At 52.4% G+C, this 24,216-nt stretch overlaps 1 protein-coding gene across 5 annotated transcripts in view; it reads right to left on the minus strand.

Annotated features, from left to right (window-relative positions):
• Positions 1-4,299: 4,299 nt before the first annotated feature.
• The window catches only part of SEPTIN9 (septin 9), a 150,771-nt gene continuing 130,854 nt past the window's right edge, over positions 4,300-24,216 (minus strand). For all 5 annotated transcript variants that reach the window (XM_064728370.1, XM_064728373.1, XM_064728372.1 and 2 more), the window contains 9 exons: positions 23,121-23,312; positions 19,241-19,369; positions 18,760-18,841; positions 17,987-18,124; positions 12,067-12,184; positions 9,754-9,849; positions 8,465-8,561; positions 7,138-7,189; positions 4,300-6,369 (listed from right to left, as the gene is read on the minus strand). In XM_064728370.1, the coding sequence (XP_064584440.1) occupies positions 6,234-6,369; positions 7,138-7,189; positions 8,465-8,561; positions 9,754-9,849; positions 12,067-12,184; positions 17,987-18,124; positions 18,760-18,841; positions 19,241-19,369; positions 23,121-23,312 (1,040 nt within the window). In that variant the 3' untranslated portion in view covers positions 4,300-6,233. The remainder of the gene's footprint in view (positions 6,370-7,137; positions 7,190-8,464; positions 8,562-9,753; positions 9,850-12,066; positions 12,185-17,986; positions 18,125-18,759; positions 18,842-19,240; positions 19,370-23,120; positions 23,313-24,216) is intronic.

Consider the following 24,216-nt stretch of genomic DNA (forward strand, 5'->3'; position numbering starts at 1 on the left):
AGACCTTGTGTGAGGGAGGAGCTGGGGGTACAGGGACAAATCCTCACTGTGGCAGGGACAAGCCACAATGAGGATGATCAAACTCCCCCAAGCTTTCAGCTGCAGTGCAGCAGCTTCTCTGTAATTAAAGCTGCAGCTCTGCAGCCCTGCCTGTGCCTGCTGCAGCCCAGCAAGCACACCAAAGGCAGATGTGTCCCAGAGGACAGATCCCCCACCAGGGAATTCAGGGTTTGCTGCACACCCCAGGGTGTGAGGGATGACCCAGCAGAGCAGCAGCTCACACTGAGCAGGTGTTGGGGAAGATGAAACAGGGAAGCCTTATCAATATGATTGTCTGGCAAGAGATTTTGAGAATATGGAAACTATAAGTGAGATTGAAATGAAAGCAAGCTTTGAGATACCTCAGTTACTGAACAACGGGAAAACAATGGTGTGGCCAGCTGAAGGTGATCCCCTTTTGATGGAAAAATTCCCTCTGCTTGCAGACAGGCCCAAGGGTCAGAGCAGACCCTGCAGCTTGGCAGAAGGGGCCCAAAGAGGAGTTTTTAGGGTTTAAAATGTAACACAGTATGGTAATGTAGTGATTGTTATAGGCTGTATGGAAATGCTATAGGATTTGTGTATTGTACTAGATTGGTTAGTGAGAATCAGAATATTCAACCCAGAAGATGATTTATTGTATTGTAACAGAAACTTCGCTGTCTTACCTCTTTCCTCTTGTCTCTTAGCTCTTGTCTTTTACGCTCTTACCCTTTTACTCTCTCACCCTCTCACCCTCTTTCCCCCTCTCTTCTCTCAGGCCTGCTCTGCTGTGTTTGGCAGCTCCCAGCAGGACACCCAGGCCCTTTGCAATGAACCCCAAGTTCCAGCCCTGGCTGCAGAGATCTCTCATCTCCGTCCATCCCGACTGTGCTACCCCCATCAATCCTACATCCCCCTGGGGGTCCTTGTGCCCGCTGGTGCCCTGGTTTTGGCAGCACAAATTCACCTTTTGGGGCTCCCAGCTCCTCTGGGCTCTGCAGGTACCTCACAGCTCAGCTTCCCCTCCTGCCAGCACCTGGCCTCCCACCCTGAGAGGATTTATTCCTCCCTGAGCAGGTCTCCAGTGCTGGAATTAATCAGGGAGATGGACGAGTACAAGCCCATTTATTGTGCACTGTGGGTGAGTGATAAGTCTGTGCCAGAGCCTGGGAAAGCAATCAGGAGAAGGGAGAGAAGGGAAGAGGAGGGAAGAGCAGCATTGTGGGTAAATATGTGCACTTCTGGTGGTGATTACCCTCCAAGTAATTAGTTTTTAAATCAGGCAGACGTTTCGGGAACTGCTCGCTATGAGCTGCTTTAATTATTTATACTCCCTTTTATTCTGATTATTTATAGTCCTCCTCTTTGGATGGAGATGCTCTTTGGAACCTGACCCATCTCCAGCCCTGCCTGGCCCTGCAGCCCCCTCCTGCAGGGCTGCCAGGCACCCCCAGAGCCCAGCTGTGCTGGGGGACCCCCGTCCCTGCCAGAGCCAGGCAAGGCAAGCAGGGCCCATCCTTGCTGTGGAAAGCTGCTCAGCTCGGTAATTAAACTCTCACTCATCTTCATTTCCCTCATTTGTTCAAGTGAGGCCACTCAATAAGCCATTAGTGCAAGGTCCTTGCTGCCATCCTGAGGCACATTTCCCTTGGAGGGTGTGGGCAGGGGGGGCAGCTCCTTGCCTTGCTTTCCTCTGCCCAAACCATCCTCACCCAGCCCCTCCCAGGTCACTCCTGGGACACTCTGGGGATTTGGGGGGAATTTTGCAATGGCCAGCCCTTCCCCCAGCTGGGATTTTTCCCACAGCACCACACCAGCCCCTGTTCCATCAGAGCATCTGGTGTTGTTGCTCTCCCTTGGCCAAGCCCACCTCTCTGGTGCTTCCCAACATCTGGAAGCCATTCCCTGCACCATTCCCATGAAGGGACCTCCGACCCCTTGAGCTCCTCCTCTGGCCTAAACAAAAGCTGCCCTTACTGCTGAGCTGGGGAATTTTGCCTGATTTCCCTTCTCTCCATCCACAAACCATTTCTCAACCTGTCACCAGGACAGCATCAGCCTGGAGAGCCCTGGAGCATCCTCTGTCCCCCTCCATGGACACACTCAGATTCCAGAATCTGCCTGGGAAGCCCTGTGTCGCACACATCTTTTATGAAAAATCCTTTCCTTAGGATTTTTCCTCCTGAGAAGCTGAGAGGCCTCAGGAACAAAATGTAAACAATTATTATCTGCTTCTGTGGAATACAACAGGTGCATCTGTGATTGGTCTCATGTGGTTGTTTCTAATTAATGGCCAATCACAGTCAGCTGGCTCAGACTCTCTTTGTCCAAGACACAAGCCTTTGTTATCATTCTTTCCTTTTCTATTCTTAGCTAGCCTTCTGATGAAAGCCTTTCTTTTATTGTTTTAGTATAGTTTTAATATAATATATATAATAAAATAATAAATCAGCCTTCTGAAACATGGAGTCAGATCCTCATCTCTTCCCTCATCCTCAGATCCCTGTGAACACTGTCACAGCCTGAAGCATCCCTCTGTTCCTCCATGGACACACTAGATTCCAGAATCTGAGCATCTCTGTCCCATCTCCCTCACATGCTCACACACCACCAATGAGGAAAATAGCAAAAAACTCCCAAATCCAGCACAAGAAAAACCACAATATAGGGAAAAACTCAAGGCCTGTGCTTGTAGTTACTACAACGTTGATTTTCCCTGCTCCAACCCTAGGAGCTTTTGTTCTGGGTCTTGCTCTGCTTACAGCAGTGAGAACATTTTGATTTTGCTGTTCTCGCCCTGGAATCCTTTGTGAGCTGTGGGGGTGAGGATTTGGGGTGAGGCAAGCAGAGAACAGCTCAGAAAATAGGAGGGTATTGATGGGGATGGGTTTGGCACTGGGGCAAAGGGGTCCCATCACTGGATGCCACGTGAGATGAGACAATTCACTGCACCAAAACCCAGATAACAGCAGAAAAGCAGAATTAAAATGTACATAAGGCTGTCCTGTGCTCTAGAGCCCCTCAGGAACATGACCTGAGTGCTGCCCTGCTGGGTTTGTGTTCATCCTCCCACAGCCACACAATCCCAGAGGGGCTGAGGCTGGAAAGGAGCTCTGAAGTCACTTGCTCCAGCCTAGACAGGGACACTTAGAGCTCCAGGTGATCTCTGAGCTCAACTGCTCAGGGAGAACAATACAATAAACACATGAGAGAGATTAAACCAGAGGGGACAGTGTCACATCTGTGACATCAGGGACAAATGTGGTTTTCAGAATGGCCAATCCTCATTTCCAAGGGCATCCCAAGGCCAAGCCTGCAGCCATGAAGGGTTTGAAGACCACCTGCCTGTGGAGCCAAAGCCTCATTGGTGTGAAAGTTGAGCCTGTCCCTGAACTAGGGGAAATATACTTCTCCATACAAATACCAAGAAACACAGTGGGAACAGCTCCACCGTGGAAACACAGGGATGGGATCCACCTGCCTCTCTCAGGATTGGGCTGGCTCCATCCCAAAGCTCCATCCATCAGTCCAGCAGTTTGTAGAGTACCTGGGGCAGGAATCTGAAGTGGGATGAGTCAAGGGGTCAGGAATGTGGGAATCCACAAAATTAGAGGGAAAATCAAAAGGTTTTGGGGAAAGCTGCAAAAGGCACGCCTCAGATACAGCAGAACTGTAAGAAGAACTAAAGCAGCAGCCATGAGATTGGTCAGCAGAAAAATTATTTAAACTGTAGAAAAAACAAGGGCAAATAGAACAATGGCCTGTGTATTAACACTTGTCTGAATAGCTCTGTAAGCTGCAGAAAGTTTATATAGCAAAATATTAGGAAGGTCAAAGCTTAATAATGAAGCTCTGCGTGTTGTGTTTTAAGGCTTACAAGCAGGTTTTGTATTCGAAATAAGCAAGCATTGTTTAACCAAAGGTACCTGTGCTTATAGTACTTGGATAGAACTACTGTCAATGAGCTTTTGCTTTGTGTGATTGGTCAAAAAACTTATAAAGTGAGTTGTAACATTGAGTTCTTGGTCTGCTGCCTGGGATGTGAGCTGCTGGCATCTCCCCATTGTCATAATCATGTAATGAGACTGATGCTGGAAAATAAAACAGCTCGAGGCACTTTCCACAGCAGCCCCGTCTGTAAATAACCCCCCTGCTGGTGGCAAGGAATTCTCTTCCACCCCAAACAGGGCAGTTTTGGGGCTGGACTCTCCCATCACCCTCAACCCTACAGCAATGATTACACCAAGGCTGGGAACAGACATTTCCAAACAAGCCTCCTTCTATTTGCATTCGAAACATTTATTTTGGGAAATACATATTAAACACTATTATTTATACAAAAATGGACTAAATTTTCATAATGCTTATAACCCCCAAAAGGCCATTTTTAATAGATCTGGATGAAGGGCTTTTTATTGTATTATTTTCTTTTTTTTCCTTCAAAAAAAAAAAAAAAGTCAGGATACAAAGGAGAAAGCGGCGTGTCTTGCTTGGCCCAGCTTGAGATACCAACTAGAGGGAAAAAAAGTTTAAGATGGCATTTACAGGAGTGCCTCACACAAGAGGTTTTTTTCTCCCCTTTCAGTCTTTTTTTAACACTTGAAATATATATATTTTTTTTCAGTTAATACATTTGTTGTTGTTTTTTGCTAAAATATAGCAAGTCAGCAAGTAGAGAGTTGTTGTTCCCCAACAGCTCCGTGGGGCTGCTGTGGAGGGGGGATGTGAGTGAAGGGGAGAAGGGATTCTCACAATTCACCCCACTTTGGCTGCTGGGGGGGTGTGTGGGGAGCCCCTGAAAAGCTGGGGAGCCCCAGCAAGGGGAGAGCAACCTCCTCCCTCCTCCTGTGCTGAGCCAGGCTCTGTCCCCCGTGGGCTCTGCAGGTGCCTTCCAGTGCTAGAGCATGGACACGCTGCCACTTCAGTGTGTGTCCCCAAAATGGGTGATTTGCAGGAAGTTTTTTTCCCTTAGAGAGGATTGGGAGACTGGTGGACACCAGAAAGGCAAAGGGGAGCTGGGGAGAGGGGCAGGACTGCAGAGCTTTGCTCCAGGAACCCCTGCTCCTGTGTCACAGTGCTACCTAATGCTTGCAGGGTCTGATTTACAGAGAAAGAGAAGGGTCTGGGGGCAGAGCTGGGGGAGCAGCACCCACAAACACCCCCCAGCTCCCCCCACAGCTGCAGGGCTCGGTCAGCACATGCACAGACCCCCTGCACAAGGACGAGCACAACAGGAGCATCTTCCCTGGACACACAGGGGACCCAGGAAATGAAAAGGAATTTACAGCTACCCAAGAGCCTCCTCTGATGTAGGGAAAAGCCCAAGAATCACAAGGGTCAGACAGGACAACCCTCTGCCTCCCAGCACTGCTTTGCAGAGACAAAGTTCCACACTCAGCCCCCTCAGGACAAACACACTCAGAGCCTTCAGAGGACAAAGACCCACCCAACTGAGTGACAAATAAATACACAAGTGTTCCCAGGACATCAGCCACAGCTCTGGCCCGAGGGAGAGGGAATGAGAGTCTCTGTGGAGGTTCACAGCCTTGTGCAGGCTGCAGAGACAGACAAGGCAGAGCCTCCCTCCCCTCTCCCACGCTATTGCAAGGTCACAGTCTAAAAGGCACTTCTCCCAAAGCAGGGCGCTCTGCCTGGCCAGGGGTCGGTGACAGGCGAGGTGACACCTCAACACTCCCAGTTTATTGCATGTAGACAGGGTACAGGGGCTGGTTTGGGGGCTGGTGGCTCCCAGAGGGCTGTAGGAGACAAGGATGGCACTGGCTTGCTCTCTTCATCCCACCGTACCTCGCCCTGAAGGCTCCATCCACCTGGAGGAGCCCTCGCCTTCCATGGACGGAGAGGAGGGGCTGCAAAGGCTCCCAGGGCACCCCAGCCCTGCTGGCCCCACAGATCTGCTCCCCTGGTGTGGCTGTGGGGCCACAGCTGGGGGCAAGTGAGATCCCAGCCTGCACAGAGGGACGGACCCCGGGCCAGGGACGCCGCTCCGGGGGCTGAGCACAAAACTCATGGCACAAAGCAGGGGGAGAGCGGCCACCCCGCTCCACGTCTGGTTATTTGGTCAGTTTACATGGCAGGGGGTCAGGGAGCAGGGCAAGAGGGACAGTGGCAGAGGATTTATATAAAAATAAAGGGGGGAGAGGGGAGAAAGAGCGAGCGTGAGCGAGCGAGGTCCTGGCTGCGGCGAGGGACGGTTACATTTCGTTGGCCACCAGCTCCTTGTCAGCCACGCCGTTGGACAGAGAGCTCTGGCCCTCGTTCAGCCTCTTCACCCTGTAGGCTTCAAAGTGGATGTTGCTGGTAATATCCTTGATGTTCTGCATGTGTGTCCTGCAGGGAAGGGAGATGGAGCAATCACACCAGCCCATGTCACCCCAAACACCCCCAGGCCCAATGTCCCCTCCTGCCTTGCTGGTTAACGCAGGTTAATTCCCTCCTTTAGGGCACAGGAGGGAAGTAAAGGCAATCATTGGCAGCATTATTGGGCAGCAGGAGCTGAAGCCTTCATTCATGCCTGGGGACAGAGACCTGTGGCTGCACAGCACCCACCCAGGGAGATCCCCACCCTGCTAGACCTGGGCTGAGGTTTTGTAGCCCCTCATAACTCTGCCAGCAGCAGAGTGATCACCTGTGCAGAGTTGGCTTTGCAGCCAAACTGGGGAGGAGCCCAATGTCCCCTCTCTAGCAAGCCCAGGGGGCTCAGCCTCCCTCTCCCCACAGCAGGGACACTTCTTTCAGGAGGGACCAGCCTCACCCCGACCCCACAGTGACACCCCAGTGAAGGGTGATGCCTCTGAACTGGGGGTGAGATCTGGCACTGGTGAGGGCCCACTAAGGCCAGAAGCTGCTTGCAGGCAAGCTGGAGCCACACTGCCACCAATCCTGGAGTGTGTCCTGACCCCTCCACTGCCCCTCTCCCCCTGCACTCGGCCCCCAAAGAGTGGGGCCACCCCTTGCAGTGGGCGGGGAGGGAAGGCAGGGATGGAGGGTGGAGGGAGGGAGTAGCAGAGCAAACAGCAGCTGCCTCAAGCTGTGCTGGGCTGTCCCCTTTCCCTGGATGCCACCTGGTGACCAAAGGCTCTGGGACAGGGCACTGACCTGATGAGGAGGTCCCGCAGGTAGGCGAACTCACAGTGTGTTGTGTTCTCCACTGGCAAGAGAGACAGAAACCATCAGTGAGCCCCCATGGCAGCACCTGGGGCAGCAGCACCTGGGGGCTTCCCCAGAGTGTGGGGGGCTCAGGTGGGCTCTGACACCCCAGGGTACAAGTGCAGGACTCAGGAGTCCTCTTTGCTGCTGGAAAGCTCAGCCCTGGTGAGGTCTGACAGCACCCACAGCCCTTCCCAGGGTCCCACCAACGAGGAGCTCCCAGCAGCACCCCCAGCACAGCCCCAGAACCCCAAACAAGACAGGGGGAGGGCTGTGGTGAGCTCTCCACTGAAGTTTCATCTGTAGCTCAGCCATGAGCATCCTGCAGAACCCCAGGCACACTGTGAGGGCTGTGCAAGGACAGGAACTCCTGCTGCCAAGGGCCTCTGCTGGCAGGAGGAGGAGTGCTTGCAACAGGGAGAAACCAAGGGGTGCTGCTCCACCACAATCAGTCTGACAGCTGCTATTTTACCTCTAATTTTACTCAATTTAGAGGAAGAATGCCTTTTTAATTGGTTTTTTATCCCAAAAATCCTGTACATAAAATAGCAGAATCCTTTATGCTGGAGAAGACCTCTAAGATCATTGAGTCTAACTATTAAACATCATGCAGGAATGGCAAAACACAAACACAACTGCTCTGCAAAGGCTGCCTGTGGCCATGGCTGTGTCCTGGGGGTCTCCCTGTGCAGAAGGCAGATGCCTTCACAAGGGGAAGGTGAGGGTTTAATGAATCCCATTGGACTCAGAATGTTCAGGGATACAGCACAAGAGGGCAGCAGAGCTTCAAAATACACCGATTTTCCTGGCAGCTCTGTTAAACCATCCCTCAACACAGGATTCCTATTAAAAAGACTTGTAAATGAGAGGAACCTGTGAAGGGGAGGAAGATGAGAGGGGTGGCACTGGAGATGAGCCAGCTGGCTGCCAGAAACCAGCAACAGGGAAATGTGTGGATGTGCTGGAGCCAGGAGCTTTCATCTAGCCTTTAAACCATGATTGTAAAATGGAGGAGAAAAAAGGCAGATGGAGATGGGAGATAGAGGGAAGAGATCCCACAAAGGCACCAACTAAAGGCATGGTGGAGGGTACAGATGCCAGGGGAAGGTTCTAACAGGGGCTTGAGACATGGGGATGTCACTGGTGTGCCCTCAAATCTGGCCCTCAAACATGAGGAAAATTATCTTATTTTGGAGGGACAGGGAAGCAGCACATCCATTTTATTTTCTACTGCTGGTTTTGGACTTTATTAGGGCAGGGAGGTGGGCTCAGGTACCTTCAATAGTGCCCCACTTGGTCTTCCTCCCAAGGATTCTTCTTCCATTCACCTGGTACTCCTGGTCACTGCCCACCACTGCAAATGGGATCATTTCCTGTGGGAAGAGAAAAACAAGGCTGTGATTTCTTCTGAGAACTGCTCAGGAAAGCAAACCAGTGAGCAAAGTCCTACATCCTCCTGCTTCCAGGGGGGTTTCATGGGATGAGCTGGTTTGCCCCTGATGCTCCTGAGCAGTGCTGCCTGCCAGGGCCCACAGGCAGCCCAGGACTGGGTACCAGCATCTCCTGCACATGTGCCCAGCCTAAAACCAGCCCAAACCCAGCCTAGTCCAGTCCCCCATTGGCAGGTACCAGGTACAGCTGAGCAAAGGTATCCCAAAACCTCCCTGGGAATTGCCCCCAGCAACCTGTGGCCAACTCATTTCCTGATCCAAGTTGGTGTCTTTGAACTTCAGAGTCCCTAAAAGATATTTTTCTTCCACAAATTTGTCCAATCCACTTTAATGTGCCAAAAAATTGCTGGCTGATTCCTGCAGTGTGGAATTGCTATCAGCAGGCAGCCTAGAGGTGAAATTCCATCCCAGTGCTGGGAAGGCTGCTGCCCTAGCCAGGGATGGGCAGGCACCTCTGCTCCCTGAGCCTGGGGCAGGGGAAGGGGCCATGGACCCTCTGTGAGGGCACCTGGTGTGACAGTGTTCACAGGGGTCTCAGGCTGAGGGAAGAGATGAGGATCTGACTCCATGTTTCAGAAGGCTGATTTATTATTTTATGATATATGTTATACTAAAACTATACTAAAAGAATAGAAGAAAGGATTTCATCAGAAGGCTGGCTAAGAATAGCATAGGAAGGAATGATAACAAAAGCAGCTGTCTCAGACTCTCTCTGAGCCAGCTGACTGTGACTGGCCATTAATTAGAAACATCTAACATGGGCCAATCAAAAAATCTACCTGTTGCATTCCACAGCAGCAGATAATCATTGTTTATATTTTGTTCCTGAGGCCTCTCAGCTTCTCAGGAGGAAAAATCCTAAGGGAAGAATTTTTCCTAAAAGATGTCAGTGACACACCTGGCAGGGTGGAGATGGGGATGGAGCATGGACAGGACACTTCCCACACCTTCCCCACCCTCCTTCCACCCCTGCCCTGAGCTCTGGCAGGATCCCTGCTGCAGGGCAGACCCCATGGACAGGCCACAGCAGCTTTGGGAACACAACAGAACCTTTGGAAGGGAGCCCTCAGGTCATGGCCAGCCCTGGAGCTGCAGGTCTGTCCCAGGCACTGACCCGGAATTTCTCGTTCACCAGCCGATCTTCAGAGTCCTCATCAAACTCCTTCTGGGGGTACACATCGATGCCATTGGCCAGGAGATCAGCCATTATCTAGGAGGGAAGAGCACAGGCACGGGTGAAGGACAGGCAGGCACAGGAGATGCTCCCAAAGGGTCTCTGAGTGATGCCCACCAGTCCCAGCAGCAGCATCTCCCTCTCCATCCTAAACACAGCCCCCTTTGGGGACAGAGACCTGTGCCACACACCCACCAAGAGCCTGCCCTGCAACCTCTGCAAGAACCTGGTGCCAAAGACACGGCTCAGGCAGAGAGGGAGATGAAGTTACATGAGCTGGATGTTGTTTGGGGATTGGAAAAGACAAACAAGACAAGCCAAGCTGCCCAAGCAAAGGGGAACAGCTGCCAGGCTTGTAACACAAAGGTGAAAAGCTGCTCTCTGCTGTTTGTTTACACTCCTTGGAAATGGAACTTGATCTGGAGGGACAAGGACACAGCTTGGAAGGGCAGACTCTAAGGACTTTGCCTCTGTGCAAGGCCAAGAGATGCTGGAATCTGATTCCTGGGTGGAGGCTCAGCTCATAGGGAGTTTGAAGGATCAACCTTCTCCTACAATGCTGCAAACCCCAACCCAGGCTGGCAGCAGCTCCCACCACTTCCTATGGCAACATCTCCACACCAGTCCTACAGTGCAGGCTGGCAGAGGAGAGGATCCAGCCCAGGGGGTGCTCCCAGCCAGCCTCCCACCCTCACCAAACCCCCACACTGAGTTTAGGGCAACAACCCAACAAACCCAACTCCAGGGAGCACATTCCACTCCCTCAGCACAGCACTGGCACCAGCCTGCAGCCAGGCTGGGGCTTCACATCTCCAAACCCAAAATCTACCACCTCTCTGAACCAGGCTACACCCCAGAGGCACACAGGGCTCTGCTTTTGGAAGCACACTGGAATGAATGAGTGGAAAAGGTCCCACCCTGTGCCCAGCTGGCCTGATTTCCTGTCCTCTCATCTGCTGGGAGCAAACACACCATGTGGTGACATGCTCTCCCTCCATCTGAGAGGATTTGGGAGGTCTGGTTATAATCAGGAAGCAATCAGAGAGAGGGTGAGCTTGTCCTGTGCTGAGCCAGTGCAGAGCAGCAGAGCCAGGCACTGTGCCCATGGCATCAGCAGCCAAGGGTGCCCAGGTGACATCTGAGGTCCCAGACTGACTTTGTAGTGCCAGAGCCAGCCAGTCACCTACAGACACAGGAATGGGTGCACTGGTGACCTCTGAATGGAGCCAGCAGCCTGCAGAAGCCACCCCAGAGAGCAGATGTGGCACCATGGACTCACCCCTCACCTGCCCCTTGCAGAGCTCTGTGCAAACAGCCTGACAAGCCAAGGGAGCCCAGCCTGGGCCACCCCTCAGCTCCATTCCCTGCCAGCCTCTAGCCAAGGAAACTGCTTGGAGAGTTTGGAACTGCCCCCAAAACCAGACTGGGTATTTCAGTGCCTGATGCTGCTCATTAAGAACTGGGAAGGAGAGGCTCCTACTGGTATGGGAAGGTGCAGCTCACCCTCTCCTAAAGGGGGCATGGAACCACCCCTGGCTAAGCTGTCCAGAACCAGAGGAGTGGCCCCTAAACCCACCCTTTTGGCAAGATTCTCTTTCCCTTTACTTCTCCCAGGTCAGACTCATGGATCAAGGAGCTTGGTGGTTTTTACTTGTGCAGGGAATGCTGAGGCCCTCACACCTGCAGCCACATCCACCACCCACACAAAGGGATTTACAGTCTCTTACCAAACCCCCAAATGGACCACCCCCACTTCTGAGAGCACAGCCCATGCCTTGCTGTGGATTCAGACAGCCAACCACGGGAATTTCATACCTTGCTTCCCTCCTAACCTCACCCAGCTGAGCTCAGCAAACCCACATGTTTTTTACTGGTTCCTGTATCAGTGCACGACGCTGCACAGGGAGGCTTTTCCAGCCCCTACGTGCATCAACCTCCCAAAATAACAGAAACCAGCCTGAAAATAACAACAACAACAACAACAACAACAAAGGAGGCAGGAGAAGCAAGCCTGCAGCTCCAAACTTATCCTGCACTGACAAAGATCCAAGAGAAACACGAGGAAGTGCTTGGAGAGCAGGCCTACCCTGCGGCCACGCGGGATCGCTCCGAGCTGCAGCCGGAGGAATGCGCTGGGCTCGGGGCCAGGCCCTGCCTGCACAGCCCTGCCAGGAGAGCCACGAGGGGGGCAAGGGGCACCAGGGGATGGGCCAGCCCAGAGGGGAGCCCAGGGAAGGGGCAGCAGCCCCTTACCCGCTGTTTGAAGTAGTCCCTCTCCTCCAGCGTTAGCGTGTCGGCTTTGGCGATCACCGGCACGATGTTGACCACTTTGCTCAGGCGCTTCATGAACTCGATGTCCAACGGCCGCAGCCTGGAAAACAGCAGGAAAAAAGGGATTTGAAAACAGCAGGAAAAAGGGGATTTGCACTTCTGGAAAATGGCAGGAAAAAGGGGATTTGCTGCTGCAATCCCCTGGCAGGGAGAGGCATTCAAAGAGCAGACAGAGGGGGAATCGTTTCCTTTCAGATAGGACGAGTAAAGAGGGTTTGAAAGCACTTTAAACATTTCCCTTTCAAAGCTGCCGCTATCGGCTGTGAGCCCTCACAAAGCCCCGTGAAGTGGCAGAGGGCTTTTATCTCTGCAGGGCCACAGAGGACTGCAGGAACTTGCCCACAGCTCCTGGTGTCCTTGGTGGGGCTGGGATGAGAGCAGGGCACTGCAAATCAAATCCAAACCTGCTCCAGCTCTGTCCAAGCTGTCACCAACCATCCAGGGACAGCACAATGTGGAAATGGCCACAGGTGAGACCATCCCTGCTCACATTCCCCCTGTGTTGAGCACCAGTTGCTTGGGACAACTTACTGAGAGTATTTCTGCATGTCTCAATTAATATCTGCTTCATAATTTGCTCCCAGAGTATTTGGAAGCACCTGTTACACTGGTGGTACAAAAGCAATAAAATGTAAATTAATATTTTGCAAAATATTTATGTTGTTCAAAGTGATACATCCAGATATATTTTTTTTTTATCCAGAAAACTTGATGCTGAAGCTTTATCATATGCCTGCACAGGATTTTGATGTAGGGAGCCTTTAAGTTCTCCATCAATGTCACACAACAATCTGTGATTCATATTGGTCTCTAGATTTCTTTCAAAGGGTCATACAAAAAGGTTGTAAGAAAGGGTTTACTTTAAGCAAACCCTAAAGTCTGTGGTTATGCACAAGCTGGGAGTGCCTCTCACATTCATCAGCTGGGATTATAAAAAGCTCTGGACATTCTCCAGGGGCTCACAGAAGAGATGCTGCTTGTTCCAGAGGGCAAAAATGTCAGAAAATCTCTACAACAAAAGTCTCAGCAGAGGAAAGCTGCAGGGATTGCATAACCCCAGTGATCAGTGCCTTGGGAAATCCCTCCCTGCTGACAGCTCCACTTCCACATCAAGGCTGCAGACAGCAATGAGGGCACCTGGCCATCATCCCCTGAAGGTGTTTGAACTGCTGGGGGTCCCAGACCAGGAGAAAACCCTCCTTGAGACACCTCCAGGTGCTGCAGGTCTCCCTTGGTGGCTCTGAAGGAGATGGGGACATGCAGCACAGCTGAGTAGGTGCTGCCTTGAAAAGCAAACCTGGAGGCCCCAGGGTCAAGGATCACCTTTGAAATGAGCCCTCACTGAAGGGCCAAGAGAGCACCCACTGCCAAACCCCTCCATGGTCTCCCTGTGCCCCACAAAGGGCTCAGAGACCCCTGCAGAGCCAGGCACAGGAGTGCAGAGGGGAAGGGACTGATCCTGCCCCTCAGCAGCCACCAGGCAGTGTCCCCATCCCACGGGGACACCTCTGCCTGGCTCCATTCAGCCCCTGAGACCCACTCAGCTCCAGCTGACTGGAAACAGCAGCTCAGGGGTGCCCCAGAGCAGCCAGCAGTGGTGACCCAGCTGAACCCTGCCCTGGTCATCCCCTCTCCCAGGGATGGAGCCAGGTGGATCCTGTCCTCACACACCAACACACACAGCCCTGAGCACATCATTAGCACAGGGACAAACGAGGTCCTAACACAAACACAGGGTCACAGATCACCCTGGGGCCCAGCAAAGAGAGATTTTGGCTATTAAAGGGAAAAAAGAATAGGAAAAAACCACAAGGAACCCCCCGTGGACACATCTAAGCTGACTTGCTGCTGGCAAACATTGTTTGGAGCTCTGCATAATGTATTTCCCAGACCTCCAAGGAAGTAATGCAGCAATGCTCCTTTCCCAGCAGAATTCTTTCCCCTCCTCTCTCTTTGCTATTTTCCAAACAATTTTTCTCCTCTAAAAGCTTCTTCCCCACTGAGCCTGTGTTCCTGCCTCTTTCATCAGCTTTTCCTTTAAAGACCAGGATGCATACAGAGCATGAATCCACAATCAGGCAGACATTAGAGTTTCAGCAAAATCTACATGTTAAAAGCTCAGTTCCATCCCTCAGATCCCTCACACATCTGGAGGATGCTGAGGATGCCACAGAGCCTGCCCACACCCCTGCTGTGTCCAGCAGCATCCCCCAGGCACAGTGACCTTGTCCATCTGCACCCAGGCACCTCTGACAAAACTTTCTGCTCCCAAAACTCGGGTTTTAGGGTTTTCTGCAAGTTTCTAGATATTTTAGCAACTCCTGCTAGGTAGGTAGCTCCCCCCAAAACTTTAATTATGTAAAAGGAAGTGAAGCTTTTCACCCAGAACAATGCCTGCCTGCAGCTACACATCATATTCATGTGAAGACACCATGGATTAAGGTGGTGACAAGTGCTGTTTGCTCCAAGCACATCACAGAAGAGAATAGAAGGCTCAAAAAAAAACCAAAAACAAATCTATTTTCCTCCCCTTCTGCAAATGGTCCCTGATATTATTAACTTACAACATACACATTTTGGGCTTTGCTGGGAGGGGTGGAGGAGCTCAAAGGGGAGTGGGTGGGCTGGAGCAGGGGGTGCAGTGTTGGGGAAGATGAAACAGGAAAGCCTTATCAATATGATTGCCTGGCAAAAGATTTTGAGAACATAGAAACTATAAGTGAGATTGAAATGAAAGCAAGCTTTGAGATCCCTCAGTTACTGAACAACTGGAAAACAATGGTGTGGCCAGCTGAAGGTGATCCCCTTTTGATGGAACAACACCCTCTGCTTGCAGACAGGCCCAAGGGTCAGAGCAGACCCTGCCAGCTTGGCAGGAGGGCTCCAAAGAGGAGTTTTTAGTGTTTAAAATGTAACACAGACTGGTAATGCAGTGATTCTTATAGGCTGTATGTAAATGCTGTAGGATTTGTATCTTGTACTAGATTGGTTAGTGAGAATCAGAATATTAACAGAGAAGAGGATTTATGGTATTGTAATGGGAGCCTCGCTCTCTTGCCTTTTACTCTCTTACCCTTTTACTCTCTCACTCTCTCCCCCTCTCTTCTCTCGGGCCTGCTCTGAGCTGTGGCTGGCAGCTCCCAGCAGGGCCCTGCACCCAGGCCCTTTGCAATAAACCCCAAATCCAGTCCTGGCTGCAGAGATCTCTGGTCTCCATCTGTCCCAACCATCCCAGCCCCTGATGCTCTGACAGGGCAGCATGGGCTCAAACCACTCCAGGTGCTGCTGGTTGTTCCTTCATCCCCTCCTGCTGTGGGCTTGGAGGAGGCTGTGAGCTGGGCACACACTGTGGTGCCCAGGACACACATTTTTATTTCTGCCACTGTGCACAGACAGGATCTAAGCACAGGCTCATTCCTGCTGCTTCCCCTGAAATGCTGTTACAGGAATCAAAATCCACAGTGAGCTGTGAAGTTATTTCCTTTTGGTTGTGCCCCAGACCAAACTAACTGCAGGAATTTGAGCTGTGTGTTAAGCAAACACCAGTGAGGACCCACAGCTGCCCAGCCCTATCACCTGCTCCAGGGAGCTTCTGGGCACCTGAGAGGGGCAGCCAGAGGGGAAAGAGGGAGTGGGTGGCAGTTCCTGAGCCACCAGCCCTGGCAGAGGTGCTGATGGGGCCAGGCAGAGTTCCAGAGCCACTCCTGAGCTGAACTGAGCTTTGCAGGGGTCACAGCAGGGATATTTATTGGCTGGCAGGGCCCAGCCTGTGCAGCTGCAGCTGGAAACCCCAGCCAGCACCATCCTCAGCCTTCACGGGTACATGGGAGTGTTACAGGCTGTGTGTGAACTGCATGGGCTGCAAAGCCTGTCCTCAACTCCCTTGTGAGCTCCCTCATGCAGCAGAAACTTCTCTGCTGATTAACCCTGGAGCTGCCTGGATGGGAGAGCCAGACTGAAGCAATCAATCCTGAGCCAAGCAATCCCCTGCTCCTGCCTCCAGATCTCTGCACCAACTTTGTTGGGTTTTTTTATCTCTTACTCCTAGATAAGCAAAAAGCAAGCTCTCACCCAGTGCCCTGGCAGCCTTCACCCAGCTGCACAGGGAGTTCTGTGCCATTCCCAGCCATGCCAAGGACTTCAATGCCCTTCCCATACCCTGCTGCAAGGGACCATGGACCTGCTGCCTCAGCCAGGGCACAACCTGCACCCAGCTGTGTGTGACAACCCCAGGACAAGGCTCCCCCACAGGATCCTCTGCTACAGCACTGTCACAGCAGCTCCACCCTGCAGGAGAGGAGGCCACATCACCCTTTGCTGGGGAAAGCCTGTCCATGATGATGAAAAACATAATTTGGTCTTCACAAGAGAGCAGAGAGGAACCCTAATTCCTGCTTGAGCTCTCAGAGAAGCAAAATTTCCCATCCCAGTGGGGTTTGTCCCTCAGGTGGCAGGAGGGGACGGGTGAGCCAGTGACAGTGGGGACAGCCTCAGCCAGGCTCTCAGCCTGCAGGGAAAGAGGATCAGCACAGGGCTCAGCAACAACAGCCCCCAACTGCTGGGCTCACTCAGATATTGGAAACACATGTTCACTGGAGAGAAGGAAAAAAAGCAGCTGAAAATCCACACAATTGCTGTTGGCCGGCGGGTGAGAGAAACCAGAGCGCGGCTGGAGAGGCTCCACCAGGGGACCCAGAGTGGGGCTCCACATCCCTGCCTGCACTGCCAGGCACCCAGCACACCCCCCCTCTGAGCATCAGACCTGCTCTTTAAGAGTTAAACAGCCAGAGGGGTGAGGAAAAGCTGGAGCACAGCTAAAGCTGCAAGTCAGACCTGCCGAGGCAGGGGCCGCAGATCTGGGCTGAGATTAGTGGGACCAACATGTTAGACTGGCCTAAAAATGTCATTTCCCTTTGAAAGCTTCTCTGTTTTATTGTATTCAACCATAAATGTTTCATCAGCCCCTCTGCTCCTGATCAGTTACACAAGAGGGGCATTTCTGGCCCATGCAGGCATTTTATTCCAGTGAAGGATGCATTTTTGGTCTACCCACTGACAGAAGCAAAACAAAGTCTTTTCTATTGGAATAAATCTCCACATGGGGAAGTGGAAAAGGCTGACATTAATGCAGTGCTGGAGGCTTAAGTTTACTTTTGAAAACAGACCCAAAAACATCCCCAATGCAGACAGAGCCAGAAGTGGAAGGAATTGACACAAATCAAAAGGAAACTTCGGTCTCGTTTTCTGTTGTGATACTTTAAGTCACATTTTTCAAGACATTTTAAGTGCCCCAGATTTTCAGGGTGGGCTGTGTGCCTAGGAGGGGGGAAAAAAAGAAAATATAAAAGGAAAAAAAAATAGAGCAAGATCTAGGCCTTTTGATGTTGTCACTTGAGAAGTGCCAGAGCCAGGAGAACTCTGGACTGAATAAACAGCATCCCTCTTGCAGACTAGTCAAACAACTACAAAATACCCTTATGGGGTGAGGGTTTTCACTGCCTTAGAAGCACAAGGAAAACTTTACAAAGAAAAAAAAATTAATGTTCTGCTTGCAAAAGTAGCCTCTCCATCCAATTTGAGACCTGGTTCCATCCTTGGTTGAGCAAGCCAAGTGACCAGAGCAAAGGCAGCAGCTCCCAGGAGCTCAGAGAGGATTTCATGGCCCTTCAGAAGAGGAAAGACTTCATTTCTCTGGGGTACAGCAGCTCTGCTGTGTTATTGCAAGGCCTCCTGAGGATGGCTTCAAGCTGTCCTGGAGCTCCTCAAGCCCCAAAACCCATGGGAGGACCCTGGGCAGAAGTGCCCTGAGGGCTGAGGGGAGCAGGGACAGCAGGGTACGTACGAGTGGCCCGTGGCTGGGATGAAATAAATACAGCAGTGCACCCTCGTGTCAGGGATCTGCTTCTTCCTGTTGATGTTGATCTCCTCCTGCAGGTACTTCTCATACTGGTCATTGATGAACTTCATGATGGGCTGCCAGCTGCAGAGAGAGGGGAACACAGGGTGGTGTGAGGGACCTGGACCACTCTGGGATGTTCAGCACCTCCTAAATCACAAAGCTCAGGTGTTCACTGCTTAGCAGCTCCACACACTGCTGCAGGAGGGGATTTACTGGCTGCTTTAGACAAGCAAGTGCCTAAAAATTGCTCCCTTCTCTCCTCCTAGACCTGGCTGTGGAGCAGCACAGCCCTGGCTCCTTGCAGGGGGCCACAGCACAGGAGCAAGAGCAGAATCAAAGCCCACAAGCCCAGCCCAGCTGGTGGTGGGGACAAGGTCCCTGCCATAGGCCAGCCCTGCCAGCCTTCCAGAGCCAGACACTGTGCCAGGGATGCCAGGCAGAGTTCAGCCTCCAGAGCCACATGAGCAGGCTCTGGGGACTGGCCCTGCTGGCACACAGCTGCTCCCAGGCACAAACAAAGGTTGTCTCATGCCTGGAACAGCAGGATGTTTGTGGCTCTCACAGGGAGCATGGCACTGCTCTGCCACCACAACAACCTCCCTCCTGCTGCCCACAGAGCAGGGGGGCACAGCACCAGCTCCATCCCTGGGCACGGGCTCAGGGGGTGCTGGGGGTCCCCTGGCCTGCCCCTGACCCAGGGCAGAGGGGCAGCTCACCAGTTCTCGTTGTTGATGTGGTCCCCAAAGCCCGGCGTGTCGATGACCGTCAGCTTCATGCGCACTCCCTTCTCCTCAATCTCTGCAAGAGAGCAAAGCTGCTGTGTGAGGGCAGTGCTGATGGGTGCCCTGGCCAAACCCACCCTCCCAAAACCAGTGCAGGGCTGGAGCTCACTCCCAGGGGAGAAATGCACCTTCACAGCTCCTCAGAGGCACAAATCAGCCATCCAAAGGGATCCAACCCCATATCCACCCTGAAATGCCACTCCCACAGCCCCTTCCAACACAATTAACTCAGTGCTGATGAATAAATAAAAACCAGATGTTTTCTCAGCCCTGCAAGCATCTATGGATGGCAAAACCCCATTTAGAGAGATAAGAGTGGAGGTTTATGGAGGTTCAAAACTCTGTGAGTCCCCAGAGACACAAGGCAGAGCACGACCTAAAGCCAAAGCAGCAGGTGGGACCTGCAGGGCCTCACCATGAGTGATGGATTTGATTTCAATGGTCTTGGGGATCCTCTCCTCAGCAGTTGGCTGTACAGATTTCCGGCTGATCTTGGATTTGAAGAGAGTGTTGATTAACGTGGATTTCCCCAAGCCACTCTGACCTGGAAGAGAGCAGGATAACCCAGAGTCAGCACTCCCTGCTCTGGCAGGGGCCAGGGGATGGGGCTGCTGACACACTCAGCCTGCACCAGATGGGATGGAGGGAAGGAGGGAGGGAGGGATGAGGAGCAGCTGCTCCCCTGCAGCTCCCCCAGGCCAAGGATGCTGCAGGTAGCAAAGCCCCTCCCTGGCTCCAAAGCAGCAAACCAAGAGCTGGTTCCCTGCATCCAGGCAAAACCCCAGCAACCCCAAGGACAGGCAGACTGTGCTGGGGATGTTTGAAGGGCTGTGGGGATGCTGAGCAGGGCATGGGGACCAGGGAACCCCAGGAAAACCATCCCAAGTGTGCCTTCACTCTCCTGCAGTCTGCTCTGCCCAGTTCCATGGGAAGGCTGTGGAGCAGCTTGGCAAGCCTTTATCTGGACAGGACTAACAGCAGCAACAATCCTGCAAACCTCAGGCCTGCTGCATCTGCTGCTGCTTCCCTGACAGACTGTGCTGCAATCACCCAGCTGGCTGCACAGACACAGGTCCATGCCAGGAGCTTCTCTGAATCCCACAAACAACAGCCCAAGAAGCACATGAGATTCCACAACTTTAGAAAAACAGCTTTTAGAAAAGCATTTTCATGCTTTATATCCCAGAGCTGATGCTGACCTGTGAGGAAAGGACAGCAGCAGCTCCTGACTCTCCAGGAAAAGCTGTCCCATGAGCTTGGAGAACAATTTTTCCAGAGTGCAGAAAACAGAATTAACTCTTCAAAACCCAGGGAGCAGAAAAAAATTAACTCCTCAAAACCCAGGGCCCCCTGCAAACACTGCAGAGATCTTGCACACACCACAGGGACCCAATGGCCCCATTCTGCCAAGATGTTACAGCCAACTATCCTGGCATTGTCACCAGCATGTCCCTTGTCCCACAGAGTGTCCCTGAGCAGAGTCAGCAAGGGTTTCACCCACATCCTTCAGGGTCTTGGACCATCCAGGCTGCCAAAGTCAATGGTAGGACCAACCAGCATCACCTCCTGGCATCACCTCACCCCCTGATCAAACAGCAATTTTACAGCTGAGCTTGCAACATCACCAATGGCTGCAATCCAGCACATGAAAACTCCCTTTGACTGTCACTGTCACTGCTGGGCAGTAAGAAACACATGGCCCAGGCTGGGGGAAGTGCCCCCAGTCCTCTGCTGCCTAAAACCACAGGGCAAAGCACTAACAGGCCTGGAGCTGGGCATGCAGAGCCAAAACAGAGCTCTCACTGCACCACTGCTCACCATTAAACGGGAGAGGGGAAGAGGGGAAGTGACACACTAAGGAGAGGTGAAATCAGGGTGACACACTGGGGACAGGTGAAATCAGAGTCCAGGCAGGGAGTCTCTGCATTTGTGTCTGTCCAAGCTGCTGCAGCTGCACTGCTGGAAAGGGACCAGAGGTGAGAGCCACCAGCAGCCAGGATGTGATGCCCCATTGGCACCACAGCCACAGGGTGACCTCACTGAGCCACAGTGGGGACCCTAAGGCTGTGACACAGGCAGCTGAGCACAGGGCAGAGCTCCCTTCCATCAGCACTGGTGTGCAGCCCACTGCCTTTCCCACAACTGGAATCCAGTGGGAAATTCACAGCTGAGCCTGGCCACCTCTGCTCTCCTTCCAGCTGCTTTGCACAGAAAACTGAATGCAAAATTTGTGCTTTGGGATTGGGATTTTTAAAAGTTCAGACATTCCTCTTCATCTCTGCAACTTCAGAGGGCAAGGGACTAAGCTGACCACAGCCTGCAGCCCCCTCTCAGCTCTGGCTGGGATTGTGAAACCCTATTGAATGGGGACCTTGCTACAGTGGGGTTTTCACAAAGCCCCATCACAGGGACACAGCGAGGAGTGACCACACATGGCAGTGATGCTCAGTCCCCAACTCCCTCCTGTAAGACAGAGATTGGAACAATTCCAGCTCAAGGACTCACAGTTTAGGCTGGATGGGTGTGATGGAGCTAAATCCATCCCTAGGGAGGCACAGCAGGATGAGGGCTGGCTGCTGCCCCTGCCCCGAGGTGCTGCTCCCCTGCATCTTCTGGGAGGGCCAGAGCTCCACTTGTTTATGCTGCCCTGAATTCCCAGCCTGTAAACAGCCAGCCCAGCTCCTGCCAAGGGCAGAACAATGTTTTCCAGGCACGCTGCAGCACAGGCCTCCATACCACACACAGTGCTGCCAAGGCAGAGCTGCTCCTGAACATCCCACCCCATCTGCACAGCACACTGCTGAGGCAGCACAGCCTGCTCCTGGAGGGATGGGAGCCTCCTCCAGCAGGGAAATGGGAGCTCAGCACAGGGAATCTCTCAGTCTCCGGGGACCAGTGCAGTGATTCCTCTGTTTGCAGCAAAGAACTGGATTTCTTAAAACATCTCCCAAGAACTGGTTCTGGTTTTTTGGAAGCTTTCTCCATGGCCTCAGGTCAATTGTAGTGCTCTTTTGAGGGCCTTTTAACACAGAAAGTCTAAAATTCTCAGCAGGCAGGGTTCTAACAGTCCTGCACTGACCAGCCTTGCTGTGATCACCCAGCCCAGGGAACCTTCCCTGCAGAGGGAATGAAAGTATCACAAGGGAAAGGCTGAGCACCCACAGAGCTTGCTGGAAAGCTCCAGCACACTGAAATCTTTAACAGAATTAGCAAAAACTCTGGATCACAACCCCTCCACAACCCCAGGCAGACCTCCAGGATGTCCATAAGGAGGATAAGGAATGGTGAGGCCCCACCACCACACCCCTGGTCACTGCCTGGGATTTACTCCCCTCATCCCCCTGCAGCTCCCCTGGCAGACACAGGCAGGGAGAGCTGACACCTGACCAGCCCAGCCCCAGGGAGCACAAGCTCACACAAGGGCTCCATAGCACCAGGTCAGATATTAAAAGCTGGAAAAGAGCAGAAAAGCCTCATTTCTTTTCCCTTTTCCCCTTGGCTGGTGTCCCACAGTGTCTGCCCAGCTCTCCAGCATTGTGCAGGTCAGTGGCTGTGCCATCCCTGGTTCTGGGGGCTTGGGAGCTGCAGGAGCACAGACCCTGAAGCTGCAGCCAGAGCAGCAGTGATGCAGCCAGTGTCATTAACCCAGGAGAGCTAATGAGCAGGAGCTTGTGGGCAGCAGGATTTGGGCACACAACCCTCCAGCCCTCCCTCCTTGCATGTGGACACTCCCTGGGACACCCTGCAGGTCCCCAAAGGAGCCAATGACAGAGCTATGCAAACCCCTCCTGCTGCTCTTTATTTCCATCAGTAAATCACTGCTTTTGACATTTCTTCCCTGGTACTTCTGGCAGGGCTGCCTGAATACAAAAAAAAAATCCCAAACAGGAATTTTACCCAAATTGCTGGAGGTACCAGCAGGGATGAGGGTTCTGGAATAGCAGCAGCTGTGCAGCTCCTTGAGCCCTTAAATGTGCATTCTGACAGCTCAAACCAGGGCAGGAGTTCCAGGAGAGCTGTCCAGGGAGCTCTTGTGAGCCCTGACGAAGCTCCTTCCTCCGAAAGCCCCTCGAGGTGCTTTCCTCTGGGATGTGCTGTGGACAATGCACCCCAAGATGCAGGAGGATGAGGACCACATCACACAGACAGCTTTAACCCCAGCTGACCCCAGGCTAGCTCCTTGAGAGCAGGGTTTGCTGACTGCCAAGGCAGAGCCCTCAGCGCTGCTCCTAAGGAGGCTCCACAGGGGACAAACATTGTGGTGGCACAATGACAGCACAGGGGGAACAACTCACCCACGACCATGATGTTGAACTCGAAGCCCTGTTTCATGGCTTTCCTCCTCAGCTGCTCCAGGATGGCGTCGATGCCCACGTAGCCGAAGTCGGCAGCCGGCTTGTCCGGCCGCGCCGGCGCCGCCTGCTTGGGGCCGGCATCGCGCGCAGCGTCCGTCATGGCGGGAGCGGGGCTGGGAACGGCCTCTGCACCTGGGGGGACACACAGCCTGCTCACACATGCTGCTCCTGCTGCCTCAGCTTCTAGATTTTATAGCTTTTATATTTTTCAGATTCTCTGTTGATTTAGTGTGTGGGTCTGGGCTTCATATGAGGGGATGGTGAGCTCTGTGCACAGAGCAGAGAGACAAAACAATTCCTGCTCCAACTGGGGGACCAAGGACAAATGATCCAAATCTCAGGCCCAAGGGCACAAACAACGTGGGCTGAAGACAGAAAACCAAGAAGGATGGGACTTCACCAGCTAAAGCTGTAATTGGACAATTAACTCCAACATGCAAATGGACCAGAATGTACAGCCCCAACCCTAACCCCATGGCCAGTCATCTGTCAGAGACACCTTTCATGAAAATCCTTTCCTTAGGATTTTTCCTCCTGAGAAGCTGAGAAGCCTCAGGAACAAAATGTAAACATTGATTATCTGCTGCTGTAGAAAGCAACAGGTGGGTCTGTGATTGGTCCATGTTGGATGTTTGTAATTAATGGTCAATCACAGCCCAGCTGGCTCAGACACAGAGCCTGAGCCACAAACCTTTGTTATCATTCTTTGCTATTTTATTCTTAGCTAGCCTTCTGATGAAATCCTTTCTTCTATTCTTTTACTATAGTTTCAATGTAATATATATCACAAAATAATAAATCAAGCCTTCTGAAACACGGAGTCAGATCCTTGTCTCCTCCCTGATCCAAGAACCCCTGTGAACACTGTCACAGTCGTCCATTTTGGGTTCATCCGGGGTGTAGCCCTGGCTGGGTCTTGTACTGCCCAAGGTGGATCCATTAAAACTTTCCAATAAATCCCTACTTTATTCTTTAGCTCTGTCTAGCCTCTGTCCTAGGCCAGCCTTCACAAGGAATCACAGGAGCTGCATCCAAA

This window comes from Zonotrichia leucophrys, chromosome 18, assembly GCF_028769735.1.
Source record: "Zonotrichia leucophrys gambelii isolate GWCS_2022_RI chromosome 18, RI_Zleu_2.0, whole genome shotgun sequence".
NCBI classification, from domain to species: domain Eukaryota; kingdom Metazoa; phylum Chordata; class Aves; order Passeriformes; family Passerellidae; genus Zonotrichia; species Zonotrichia leucophrys.